The 12,572-nt window shown below is 50.6% G+C and overlaps 2 protein-coding genes and 3 non-coding genes across 6 annotated transcripts; 1 reads left to right on the top strand and 4 right to left on the bottom strand.

Annotated features, from left to right (window-relative positions):
- Window positions 1-1,275: 1,275 nt before the first annotated feature.
- LOC148183698 (U5 spliceosomal RNA) lies at window positions 1,276-1,390 on the bottom strand. Its single transcript, XR_015773423.1, has one exon. It is a non-coding gene; the product is annotated as a U5 spliceosomal RNA (small nuclear RNA).
- Window positions 1,391-1,813: 423 nt separating this feature from the next.
- Window positions 1,814-1,927, bottom strand: LOC148183697 (U5 spliceosomal RNA). Its single transcript, XR_015773407.1, has one exon. It is a non-coding gene; the product is annotated as a U5 spliceosomal RNA (small nuclear RNA).
- A 776-nt stretch (window positions 1,928-2,703) lies between these two features.
- On the bottom strand, window positions 2,704-2,818 carry LOC148183696 (U5 spliceosomal RNA). Its single transcript, XR_015773422.1, has one exon. It is a non-coding gene; the product is annotated as a U5 spliceosomal RNA (small nuclear RNA).
- Window positions 2,724-6,149, bottom strand: ARMH1 (armadillo like helical domain containing 1). The gene is given in 11 exon segments (XM_088060084.1): window positions 2,724-2,768; window positions 2,926-3,261; window positions 3,485-3,498; window positions 3,745-4,065; window positions 4,679-4,687; window positions 4,836-5,075; window positions 5,396-5,405; window positions 5,451-5,472; window positions 5,474-5,598; window positions 5,601-5,639; window positions 6,114-6,149. Coding segments are annotated over 11 exon segments (1,197 nt in total).
- Window positions 6,150-9,123: 2,974 nt separating this feature from the next.
- Window positions 9,124-12,572, top strand: TMEM53 (transmembrane protein 53). Of its 2 annotated transcripts, none has more exons than XM_014250633.2 (3): window positions 9,124-9,230; window positions 9,711-9,823; window positions 11,534-12,572. In XM_014250633.2, exons 1-3 carry the CDS (start codon window positions 9,167-9,169, stop codon window positions 12,194-12,196), a joined length of 840 nt encoding a protein of 279 aa, XP_014106108.1. In that variant the 5' UTR covers window positions 9,124-9,166; the 3' UTR covers window positions 12,197-12,572. The 2 variants fall into 2 exon arrangements, with proteins under 2 accessions (XP_014106108.1, XP_014106109.1); XM_014250634.2 differs by having other exon boundaries at window positions 9,144-9,230; window positions 9,714-9,823.

Raw genomic sequence — 12,572 nt, 5'->3', positions numbered from 1 at the left:
CCACCCTTACTTCTGAGAGGGTGTCACTGGAAAACTCCTCAGCTTTGCCTCCCTACTCACCAAACATTCTCTGTCCTCTGCTTTTGCAGAAAAGGTGTTCTGACAGCACTATCTTGTGGACACTGCAGGAAATTCATACTGAATAAACCAATTTTAGCATAAATGGCTGAATTTCTTTAAGGATTGAGTGTACAATCATAGGCACTAGGTTTTCCAGTGGGTGGCTGATGTTATAAAATGGTGTTTCACTGCTGGCTGTAGCTCCTAGCTGTGTGGAGAATGCAGTGGCCATGAACAATGCAGTACCTTTCAGGCCTGTGCAGAACAGACGTTGCTTCAAGGCCCAGCCTCAAGGGTGACAATACACAAAGCCAGTGCAGATTTCACATCTCCCTATGACTGAAATTTCAAGCCAGCTCCAGTGGCAGTAGAAGGGAGGGTCTGAGTACTACCTGTAGGCAGTGATTCTGCCTCATTCCCAAACCCACCCATCTCCAGGGCTGGAGACTTGTCAGAGCTGGGAAACTCAGCGGAGAGGCGTGTCAGAGCTGAATGGGTGAATCTTTCCTGGGAGGAGTGTGTCCTAGTCCTTTCCTACTGAAAGGATGCCATTTCTCCAAAGCTCTTTTTATGGTCCTGTAAATTCTGCTCCAGTTTCTTACTCAATGGCTTTTGTGGCAGCTGCTAATTAAACATACTCTCTCAGCCAAAATGTGTCTGTGTATGTGGACCACTAGGAAGGAAAGAATGATGCTTTGCTAACTTCTGAGATGTTAGAGGTGGAGTTATGCTGCTAGCATGAAAGGAGGATGGATGTAGTGTATACTGTGTCTATGTATAATGATCTATGCACGTGCCACTATGCGCAGGCAACCTGGGCTACTGTGGCCTGCACTGCTGAGCTGGGAGAAGAAACACCCAGCACTGGAACTGTTCGCCATCCTCACCCAGCAGCCTTCAGCACATCTCTGGAGGCCTGCAGGGTAGCATTAGTGCTAGAGGCAGCCCCTGCCTGGACCTGGGCAGCCTTTGCTGCTGCACCCCTTGCCTCAGGGGACAGCCCCCTGCACCTCCCCTACCTGTGAAGGTGACGGCTGAGCCCTGCAGGTGATGACGGACCCTGACCTTGTCGCTCTGGAAGGTCGCCCGGGGGCAAAGGTAGCGCACTCTAAATTAAAGTGTACATACAACAAGGTATAACAACCCAGTGGAAACCCTGTCGGCCTTAGCTCAATTGCAAGATTCGTAAGTTCTATTTTTAACCCAAGAAAATGTAGCTCCACCGAAATGGAGCCTCAAAAAATTTCTCGACACTCGTGCCTGTTCCTCTCCACGGAAATCTTTAGTAAAAGGCGAAAGATTTATACGATCTGAAGAGAAACCAGAGTATAACACGTGCCCCCTCGCCGACATACCCACCGACTGTTCTGCCCCCCAACAGTGAGGGCGACGCTCGCCCGCCCGCCGCTCCCGGCCCCGCACCCCCGGCTGGTCCCGGCCCCGGGGGCCGCACACCTCACACAGCCGCCGGGCACCTCCACAGGCCCGGGCGGGGCAGCGGCCGCAGCACCGGACACCGGAGGGGCCGCGGAGCACCCTGGGTATGCAAATCAGGCCGGCTACGAGGCGCCGCTAATGAGGAGGTGGAGCCGGCGCGGACGGGCGGGGCAGCTTGGTTTTGCGGACAGCGGTGGGACAGCGTATCCATTTCCATCCCCACGGTCCGAACGGCAGGCCATGGTCGCAATTCATTAACAACAACCCACCCCAAAGAACGCTCAGCATTTGCTCTTTCTTTAACCAGACATGGTTAGCTCCACCGTAATGGAGCCACAAAAATTCTCTTAAGACTCGTACTAGTTCCTCTCTACGGAAATCTTTAGTAAAAGGGGAAAGATTTATACGATCCGAAGAGAAACCAGAGTATGGCCCTGCTTGGCCCCGCACATACGCCCACTCCCTGCTGCTGCCCCAACAGCACGGCGACGCGCACGCAATTCCTTTTCCTACTCCCCATTCCTTCCGGCGCCTCACGCGGCCCGGCACCAGCCCAACACAGCAAGCGGAGGAACCGTGACCAAGCCCGGTGCTTCCTGCCCTCCTGCCGGGGCGGGGGGAGCGGAGCGGGGCAGCTGGGGACAGAAGCGAGCGGGAGTGGACAAGGACCCCGCGGCGCTCGGGTCTGGTCGCATCGTCACCACAGACAGCACGGCGCAGGGGTAAAAAGTCGGCTCCGAGAAAAGCCCACCAGACGCCGCCGCCACGGACCGGAGCGGGAGGGCTTGCGGTAGGGGCCCCACGCATGGTGCTGAGCTCCCTGAGGGATCTAACACCGCCTCTATCCCCCTGGGCGGGGCTGGAGTGCCCGGGACTGCCGAGCAGGTCTCCGGCTGCCGCTTCTCCCGGAGTCCGAACCACCGGCACGCAGCTGCTCCGCTGCACCGCCAGGGCCGGGATGAAGGGTTGCCCGAGCCCCGCCTCCTCATGGCGCCTCTTGTGACCAGACAAGGGCACTGAGGCGGCTGTCCCGGCGGGGGCTGTGCGGCCGGGCCCCCGGATGCAGGGTCAGGCCTGCCGGGAGCCAGACCTAAGCAGGATACGCTTCCAACGCCAAAGCAGCGCATGCATGCCGCAGCTCTTACAACACTGCAGGTAAAACACGCTTCCCAAGCAGTTTGGTCTATTTTTAACCGTATTAGGGATAGCTCCACCGAAATGGAGCCTCAAAAAATTTCTCGACACTCGTGCCTGTTCCTCTCCACGGAAATCTTTAGTAAAAGGCGAAAGATTTATACGATCTGAAGAGAAACCAGAGTATACAAGAGAGCGGCTCTCGGCAGCTACCGATCCAGGGCTGTCCCTCCTTAGGATACAGCGACGCGGGTTGCCCCTCGTGTTCGCCCCTCTGCTGCCCCGTCCCGTTGCCCCGGCAGCGGCCAGAGCCCGGCCGTGCTCGGAACCAGCGGTCCGGGGAGCGGCGGCCCGAACTTTGCCGTGTACCGGCGGCACCGCCGCGCGGTGCACCCTGGGTATGCAAATTAGTCTGAGCGCTCGTAAGGCGCGCACGCCCTCCCGGCTCCGTATCGGTCGTAGCCAGGCAGGATCGGGGCCCCGGGAGCGCTCGACCGGGAGTCCTGTGCCTGCCCTTCGCCCCCGGCTGGGTCGACAGATCCTACTTTTGTACTGGACCTCCAGGTGTACTGAGCACAGCACACCCAGCATGGGCTCCATGAGCACACAGGGCACGTGTCCCATCATATCCTGGAGAAAAGGGCAGAGTGGTAGTGTCAGGAAAATTAAAACACAAACACCAGAAGTTTATGTCCAAAAAGGAGACAGAGGAGTCCTTTTACTTTATTCAAATAAAGGGAGAGGCCATGGGGCATTCCCCTGGGGTCTCTCAAATTTTTGGAGGGCGCAGCCTCCTTTTTATCCTAATTCTCGGCCGCTTGTCCCTTCTCTCTTTCCCTATAGGTCGAGGTACTTGAGAGGTACAGACTTCCCAGAACGCCTGATACCTGGGATACCTTCCCCCCCACCCCTCCCCCCCACCAATGCATAATCCTTTCTTAATTCTTAACTCTTGTGGAATTCATGGTGCTCTTTCAGTGCCTCTTTCATCTTCCAGTGGAATCTATCTTATTGTTTCTGTTGTCTCTCAGTGACAGTTGCATTTTATCAGCAGACCCACTGCTTGTTTGTAAAGACAAACCCATCATTCCTCTCGGTAGGGACAGTCATCACACAGTTTTCCAGGCTGTTCCCTTCCAGGCAGTAGGGTGACCCAGTGCAGCCACAATGCCAAGGAGACAGACACAGCTCCTGCCTGAGTAGGGATGGACACAGGTGGTAACACTGCCCATTGCCCCCAGCAAGGCCCACTCCTTACGTGCATGACCCCGAGTGTCTGCAGAGCCCCGTGCTGGAGCACGGCTTCGAGGCCTTGGGAATCTTGGGAATCTTGGCTCTGGTACTTGGGATTGCTGTGGCCCAAAGAGTCCAGCAGAACCTCTGTGTCTTTTTGACCTTTTGCTTAGTTGGAGGCATTTAAGAACTTGGTCAGGGCTTTCACCTTTGTACAGAGAAAGAGATGCCAGCTTGTGTGCCTGGATCAGCCTGGATCAGCCACCTCAGCTGTTTCACTGTCACTCTCAGAGAATCCAGTGCCACATCCCACTTGAAGTGTGGCTCTAACAGCCAGGACAAAGTTTCTCTGTCCTTGTCAGGAGCCACAACTAGAAAACCAGTTAGCTAAATTCTGAGCTGGAGTAAGTGGCCAAGGGAGGTCCTTCTGCAGGCATTTACAGAAAGAGAGTATGGCACTGGCATACCAACAGAGTTGCTACAGATCCTACTACTGAGCCTGCTGAGGAAGCTGTGGCAGCATGTATCACCCCTTGGCCTCTAAGAACATCCTCTAAACTACAGAACTAACATGGTTTGGCTTCCACTACCCAGGAGGAAAACCAGGAAAAAAACGTTGTAATGCTTTTAAAAGATACAAGCTACAAAGCTCTCCCACCCCAGAGAGAAACTCTGGGGAAGTTTGCAGTGGGTGAATGCTGCAGGTGAGGATGGAAACTGTTTTGTGGTTTTAACAGGAGGAATTGCAAACAGCAAGGCACCAATATCACGCCAAAATGACTGTGAAGAAAGTGAGCTTGTTAAAAAATGAGACTCTGAACTCCTTCCAGCCAGGGCAGCACTGCTGGATCTGCCATGAGCAGGCAGAGGGAAGGGAATGGCTCAGTGCAGCAAGCAGCCCCAGGGGCTAGAGGTCGGGGAGAACACCCTGGCCTGAATCACAACAAAGTGCAAATGGACGTGCTGTGTACCACAGCTTTCACAAATGAGCTCCTCATACTCCCCACCAGTGTCCCCAGTGAGCAACAGCAGCGTTAAAGACTCTATTTTGTCCTCTTCTTTCAGGTGGTTCAGCTCCAGTATTTGCAGAGGAATCAAGACACCTCTGATCTCCAGAAATTCAGTAAGGTATCTGTGGCTGCAAGGCTGCAAGAATAAGGGCAACAAGGATTTGCCTTGGAGCCCATCTTCCTCTGCCAGCATGCCATGTCCTGGGAGCCATCACCTCCCATCTCACTGCAGTGGGTAGAGGTCTGAACTGGATCCTGTCTCTGCAGAAGAGCATGGACCATTCTCTTACAGGCAGGCAGAGGCAGCACACTCATCCAAATGTAAGAAAAACCACTAATTCTAGATTCCTGAGAGAGAGGTTACATGGCTTTCCCTTCAGTTCCATCTTTCAGTAGCCAGGTTTTTTTCAAAACCTGCAGAATGTGCCTGGATGTGGGTGTCTCTGTACAAAAGCTTATTCTTTAAACAAATTTAAAATAGAGAACTTGCCCATCCTCTCCATCTCACTACTACACATCACCTCCACCTGTCTAAGGAAACAGATGCTTCATCCTGAGCTACACTGTTAGGTGAGCCAGAAACAAGCTGGCTCCCTGGGAACTCCAGCTCCAGCTCTGGTTCTGCCTTGCTTTTAATGAAGCTGTTCAGGATGCAACTTTGAGCAACTTTGTGGACACTATCCTGTTCCTGCAAGAAAACCATGGTTTTCTTGGTTTCCAGCTAATGGTTTCCTGCTCTTTGACAGATGTAATGATGTCTTCTGCCTAGAGAAAAATGAGAGAGTTTAAAAAGGTCTATGAAGAAAGACTGTACTAATGAATTACCACTAGAATCACATTTAAAATCTCTGGGAAATAATATTAAAGCACTTAGTAACCATTTAATCTCCTTTTCTCTTATACTCATTTAATATATATGAAAACTGGCAAAAGGAGAGTTCCTGATGTGTCTAAAGCTGCACAATGCATCTGTGACAGACTTGAGATTATTTTCCTGGGCAGGTGGTTTAACCACAGGAGCTCTCTTCTCTGCTCTGCTAATAAAGTCATTTTGATGTTACCCATTACCCCAGCCCTGTTTCTCACTAGCCTCATGATATGAACACTGCCTCTCATATCTGACCTGCCAGGGAATAAATAGAGTGAAATGAGAGCAGAAATAGGTATGGATTTATGGGGAGTGACAGGGTCAAGGGGGCTATAAATGCCTGTTAGCACAGCAGCACAGCCCTCACTCACATGCTGGAATGACAGCGATTTGGACTGGGCCCACATCTACCCCAGGAACATGTGTCTGGCCTTGGCAGTGGGAAAGTGCTTTAGCACCCTTTAGCATGACAGATATTTGCACTATCTTTTCTCTACCTAATTTTCCTGGCATGTTTTTAAACAGTCTAAGATAAGCTAAAATGATAGGAGTTATAAGCAAGAAGACAGAAGCCCCAGAAACATCCCTTTTCTGCAATTCCTTCTATTTCTTCACATAGGTGTTAAATAAAGAAATCTGCATTTTTTTTCCAAGTGTCTTTGTCACACTTTTGGCTTAGTATGATATTCCCTAGTGCAGCTTGACAAATGTGAAGGTGCACTTAGTAAGGGAGATGGAATGTCAAGGACTAAGGTCTCCATTTGTGTGGCAATCCCAGAGCTGCGCACGCCTTAGGCCAGAGGACACTGACCAATCTCAAGGAGTCTCACAGTCAAACACCAGGATCTGTGCCCACACACAGATGCAAAAAGAGGGATAAGGTCACAAACAGTGGCATTAACACAGGTGCCTTGTCCTCCACCAAGCTGTATCAACATGCCTAAGGAAAAGAAAGGAATTCACACTTTGTCTAATGCACTTCTTGGACTTCCTACCTAACAAAAGCACTGTTTTAGGTTTTATTAAAGTGTGGTTTATTGTATTATATATTATAGAAAAAGAGTTAAAATGACTTAAAATCTTTGTGTTTCAGAATAAGAAGTTTCTTTTGATGTAATACGAATCATCAAGATTACCAATTTCCTATCTACAAAGTTGTTAAGCCCTTTCTCCTAGTATCTGGAGCAAAATTTCAAATCAGTTCCAAAATACCCCCAAGATACCTGCTCAAAAGTAACTTTCTACTCCTATTATCTGAACCAGACTGAAAACCATGACTAAGACATGAGCATGTATCTCAGTGCCTAAAAACAAACAAAGTCTTCAAAAAGCTAGCTAAGAAACAGTACTCGAGAATTAAGATGAGATGAAATTTCATTCGGGAATTAACGGTCTGTGTTCTGTAAGGCATCTGTGTCCTTGGCAGGGCGTTTTCAGGACCTCCTTTGCAGGGAAGCAGGTTTAAAATAAATCCATTTTCCCAAAATACTTGTGATTGAAAATGTTATTAGCCATAACAAATGTTAGTGCTGACAGGAGAATGGCCTGTTAGGGGCCTCTGCTGAAACAGTCAAGTGAAAGTCATATTTCACATTATTGCAAGCATTTTCCTGTGATTTACAGAATATTTGTGAAACACTACTTACAAGGCATATGATTGATATTGAGAGAACAGCTCGTGTGTAGGGGGAATCTGTATTTCACAGAGACTGTTTGCATGAAATTTACAGTCCCATAAAGTGCTCCTCTGTCCTCAACAGAGATCTAGTTAAAAGAACTTTACTGTCTGAAACATCCCAAAATTGATTCTAAATTAACATTTCCATATTTATGTTTAAGATGCTGCTGGTGTAATGCTCTCCCATTTTTATTATAAAGCTGCAGTAACTGCCCCCCACCCCCCCTCTACTCAGAAATACCAGCACCATCCTCTGGATGTGAGGATTTTAGTGATACAAAGGGCTTGCCTATGAATCAATGGCAAAAGAAAAAAAAAAGAAAAAAAAAAAGAAAAAAAAAGTTTGAAACAATAATTACATGGCTTCAGAGAATACAGTAGTGTCTGTCTCTGGCTGCTGTAATAACAGCAGTTGCTGACATAGGAGTCTTTAAGCCAACATTGCAAAGTACCCTGAAAATGTACATTAATGTTTTTATTATGAGCATTTTACATATGGGGAACATACAGACACAGGGAGGTTAAATGACTTGCCTGAATCGTTTGTCAGTGCTAGCTAGCATCAGCATGTAACTCCTGGCCATTGGCTTCAGACTCTGCTGTCAACAGTGCTGGGCTGCCACCCAGTCCACTAGATCTCATAATCAAAACAAGGCTAGGTCAGGGCGAGACTTTATTCCTGCCAAGAAAAAAAACAGTGATTTAGGAACTGGCTCTGGCAATTCAGCAGTTCTTTATATCCACAGTCCTGCTAAATCATCAGACTGAGATCAAAAGGCAGACTGGTGGTGCTTCAGCCTCAGACCGAGTGTGAGGTGTCAAGGAATGATAGCCTTGGACTCATGGGAGGACAGCGTGGCAGTGATTTGGTGTTACCTTTGCATCTTGCAACATCAAGGTTGTGCTCAGCCTTAGGCAGAACATAGGGCTTGTTTCTCGGGCAGGTTTCATCCTTTCCTGGCACACCTCAATTCCTCCCACGCACTGAGCACCTTCCTCAGTGTACCCCAACATCCCCAGCCCCTCAACCCACAGTCTCACCGGCCCCTCTCTCACCCACATGTCTTGCCCCCCAGCCCCACTGCTGAGCCAGCCACAGCCCCAAACCCACCCCTGCACTGCCTCACCCTCAGCCAGGCCCTGCGCTGCCCCCGCCTCCATCCCAGCCCCCGCCCCGTCTGATCCACCGCAACCTCAGCGTTCCCTGCCCCAGACCACCATCCCACAGGCCTGATCCAGCCCAGCCACAGGCCCTGTGCTCCCTCACACCCCAAACCCCGCTCCAGGTCCTACAGTCCCTGACACACTCCCTGACCCGCATGCCCAGCCCTTCCTGACCCAAACACCCGGATCAGGGCCAACAACCCGTCTCACCCCTCATGCCCGCCGTATCCCCTGCCCCCCCCGACTGCAATCCCCACTCCAGGCCCTACAATTCCCCTCATCCCGGCCCTGCGACCCCCGCCCGCCTCAGCCCCCGGGCCCCGAGGGGCCGGTTACCCCGCACAATGACTGACAGGCGGCTGAACCAATCGCTTCCCGACTTTCTCCCCCTGCCCAATGGGTGGTTAGTGGGCGGGGCGCTGGGCCGGTGCTAAGGGCGCGTTGCTAAGGAAGTGGGAGGAGGGTAGGGGGCGGGGCGGACGGTGAGGCGGGGTGGGAACTTTCCATTCCCATTGGCTGCGAGGAGGGAGGTGGGCGGAGCTTCCGGGGGCGGAAGCGGCGGCCGGTGCGCGGAGCGCGGCCATGGGCACGCGCGGGCTGGAGGCGGCCGTGGTGGAGCCAGAGCCGGAGCCGGGACAGGCCCGCGGTGCGGAGGCGAGCGGGACCGGGGACACCAGTGATAGGAGGGACTGGGGCGCCTCTGCGGGCCGAGAAGGGGGAGCGGGCTGGGCTATGGAGGAGGAGCCGTGGGGCATTGGTGCTGTAGCAGGTGTCTGGCAGTCCCTGGAGGACAGGGCAGGACGCTTCCCTTTTCCCCCTGGAATGGCAGCAGCTGCCGCTATCTCGCGGGGAGGCGGGAAGAGTGGTCTCGCCCCCCGGGGGGATCAGTTCGGTGCTGGCTTTGCGTCACTGGAGGGCGGTGGGAGCTGCTGGGGCTGAAGCTGTGCTGCTCGCAGCACGCCCACGCAGTCAAACCGGCCTGAGGCAACACTCGCAACTGGCCGAGAAGTCAAATTCACGCTTGCTTCACCATTGCCTTTAAGCTTTTCTAAGCAGACAAGCCGCTGTAAGTTGTGACTCGCGCAGGCTGGAGGGCTGTAGCTGTAACACTTGTGATCTGTTTCAGAAGGCACTACAGAGAGAGGGCCTGCCGAGGGCCAGCCTGTGGTGATCCTCCTAGGCTGGGCCGGCTGCCAGGACAAATACCTGGCCAAATACAGCACAATCTACAGCCAGAAGGTGAGTAGCCGGTCTGTATTTTCATGACACTGTCATACTGTGAAACTGCCTTAATTTTGCATGTTGGTAAAGTCTGTCTGAAGCCTCTCTCAGTGTCACTCATGGAGAGTGAGTGAGAGTTCTGTCATTGAAAGCTCCTTGTCTCTCACAGCCCAGGCAGTGTTATCTAACAGCTGCTGATGTCACCTTGGTGTGTGCAGCTAAGACACAGATACTTCCTTGGAGAAACTTTCAGCTGCTGTGTGACTCACTGAAGTATCTTAAGGCTTTAAAATTGTGGGATAATTCAGGAATGACGTGAACTGTGTTAGTTTTCCAAACAGGTAAACATTCAGGGAAAGATTCTGTGTTTACTGCTTGCTGTTAGGCCACAGCACGGACATGGCGAGGCTGGGGTGGGAACTGACAGAACACATCGGCATCTGTCGTGCCTTTGGCTCTTCCTTCCTGTGAAAATGATTCATCTAAATGTTGTAAGCCAAATTAATTTTATCCTGTCTTTGAAACAGGCATCCTGTGATAGTCATAGCTGGTCACTAGGAATTCCTTGTGTTTGAACTAGAGAGAACTGTCCTACTGCCCGTTCCCTAAGTTATGATATTTTCCTTTCTAATATTGTATTTTTTTGGAATGACCTCAGCTTGTAGCATGGGGACCCAGTGAAACATTAGGTTTTTTTGTTTTTTTTTCTTGGTGAGCATACAAGGAATCTTGTATTTATCCAAATCTGTTCCAACTGTAGGTGGTAAAGTTTGTACATTAACAAGTCTATTGTTAATGTGTAATCCAGTGCAGGAGTCATTAATTGGCTTGATCTAGTGAAGAATTAGTTGTTAAGCAGCTTTAAGATGCTGCTGAGCAGATGAGAAGCATGTTACAGGGCAGCATGACAACTTCTTGGAAAATACTTTTCTGTCAGAAACGGGAAAGGAGAGGATGTGTTTTCTTAACTCACTAAGAAGAAATGGCTGTAACCATGGCAAGATGGTAGAGAAGGCTGTGATTTGAGAACTTGCTATCCTCTTCTTCCTCATTCACTGTTTAGGGAGCTCTGGGGGGGTTTTGGTGACTTCGCTTTGTGCTTGTCAATGAGCTCAGGTGATAGTAAACGTCTGAAGCATTTATAAATGTAGATCCATCTGGTCTATTTTGAAACTCCTTCAAGATCCTTTTTCCAAATCTATACCTAAATGTAAGGACTTAAGTGTGAAGGCAATTGCTCAGGAGTTCTGAGTCCTTGAGCCAAAGCTCTTTCTTTGCCCAGCTGGAGTGTTTCAGGAAGGTCTACAAAAATCCTGTCAGTGTTGGTTGGTGGTGAGTCTTAGAGACAGCTGCAAACAAGTGCTCCCAAGGAGAGGAAGAAGTTCCTCTTTCTTCTTATATTTGTTTCAGTGTGATGAGCTGGATGTGTACCAGAGCAGGCTCCTCTTACCAAAATGCCTGATACTGAAGGTCTGTGAATCAGGGAGATGGTTTTCTTCTCCTGGGTGAGGATTAACACCCATAAAAATGGGTGGCAGTGTCCCCAAGGGTTGTGCCAGTTAGCACAAGATTTGAAAGGATTTCAGACATGACCAAAGCCAGGCCTCTGGCCTTTTTCTGTTGGGAACCTGTCCCAAATTTTCATGTTCCTTGTACTGCTGCTTGCTTACTCTCTGTAATTTGCAGCACAGCTTAAATGTGTGTGGGGTCTCTTTCTGTTGTTCTTAGGGGTGCACGGTCATCCGTTACACAGCTCCATGGAGGATGATATTCTTCTCTGAGACCTTTGGCATCAGATCCCTGCAGACCCCAGCCAGGCGACTCCTGGAGCTGCTGTTTGACTACAGTGTTGAAAACAGACCAGTTCTTTTCCATGTTTTCAGCAATGGTGGTGCCATGCTGTACCGTTACATCATTGAAGCGCTCCACACCCACAAGCCGTTTCAGAACCTCAGAGTAGCTGGCACCATTTTCGATAGCGCCCCTGGCAGAAGAAACTTGCGAGGAGGCCTTCGTGCCATGGCAACTGTCTTGGTCTCCATGAACATGCTGCTCAAGTATTTGCTGCTGTTCACTTTTGCCAGCATGGCCGTTGTGTTGCGGATCCTGCTGTACCCCCTGACCCGCTTCATCCACGAGAGCCATTACGATGCCCTGCTGAAAGCGCCCTCGCGCTGGCCCGAGCTCTACCTTTATTCCCAGGCTGATCTCATCATCAAGGCCAGCGAGGTTCAGCTCATGGCCAGTGCCCGGCAGCAGCTCGGTGTTCCTGTGAAAGCTGTGGACTTCTCAGATTCGCCTCATGTCAGCCACATGCGGGTGTACCCCACCTATTACCACAGCCTCTGCACGACTTTCCTGTCTGACTGTGTCGGGGGCTCACCTCCTTAGTGCTCTAATGACCTTCAGTGTTTGCCTCTTCTTGCTCAGCTCCTATGGGATATGTCACCCCCTTTCCTTTTGTGTCTTTGAAACCAGGAAAGTAGTTTTTTCCCCTACCATGTACAAGTCTGAAAGCCTCCAGCCTGGCCTTTGGACCAGCCACGTTAGAGCAGAAAGTAGATATGGATTAATTTAAAGTCCTGAAACTGAAATCCTGTCATGGTTCATGTTGATGTACTTTACCAAGGTGTCACAGACCAGAATCTCACACTGAGTATTATTTGTTTCTTCCTGTCTCTTGTTCTCTGCTTTCCTTGTTGTCCCCAATATCCAATGTGCATGTTCTGTTGCTTGTACTAATTTTACAATACACCTCTTCCATGTC

This window comes from Pseudopodoces humilis, chromosome 10 (assembly GCF_049639895.1).
Source record: "Pseudopodoces humilis isolate 2021_Gansu_Grassland_sample_001 chromosome 10, ASM4963989v1, whole genome shotgun sequence".
NCBI lineage: Eukaryota > Metazoa > Chordata > Aves > Passeriformes > Paridae > Pseudopodoces > Pseudopodoces humilis.
Note: the sequence above shows the minus strand (reverse complement) of the source record. Positions and strands in the feature narration are given on the sequence as shown.

Excerpts from the sequence above, each read along its gene's own strand:
- TMEM53 (XM_014250633.2), top strand. The coding sequence starts at position 9,167 with ATGGGCACGCGCGGGCTGGAGGCGGCCGTGGTGGAGCCAGAGCCGGAG. Across the intron at positions 9,231-9,710 it reads GGAGCCGGGACAGGCCCGCG|AAGGCACTACAGAGAGAGGG; the intron begins GTGCGGAGGCGA and ends GATCTGTTTCAG. Across the intron at positions 9,824-11,533 it reads GCACAATCTACAGCCAGAAG|GGGTGCACGGTCATCCGTTA; the intron begins GTGAGTAGCCGG and ends TGTTGTTCTTAG.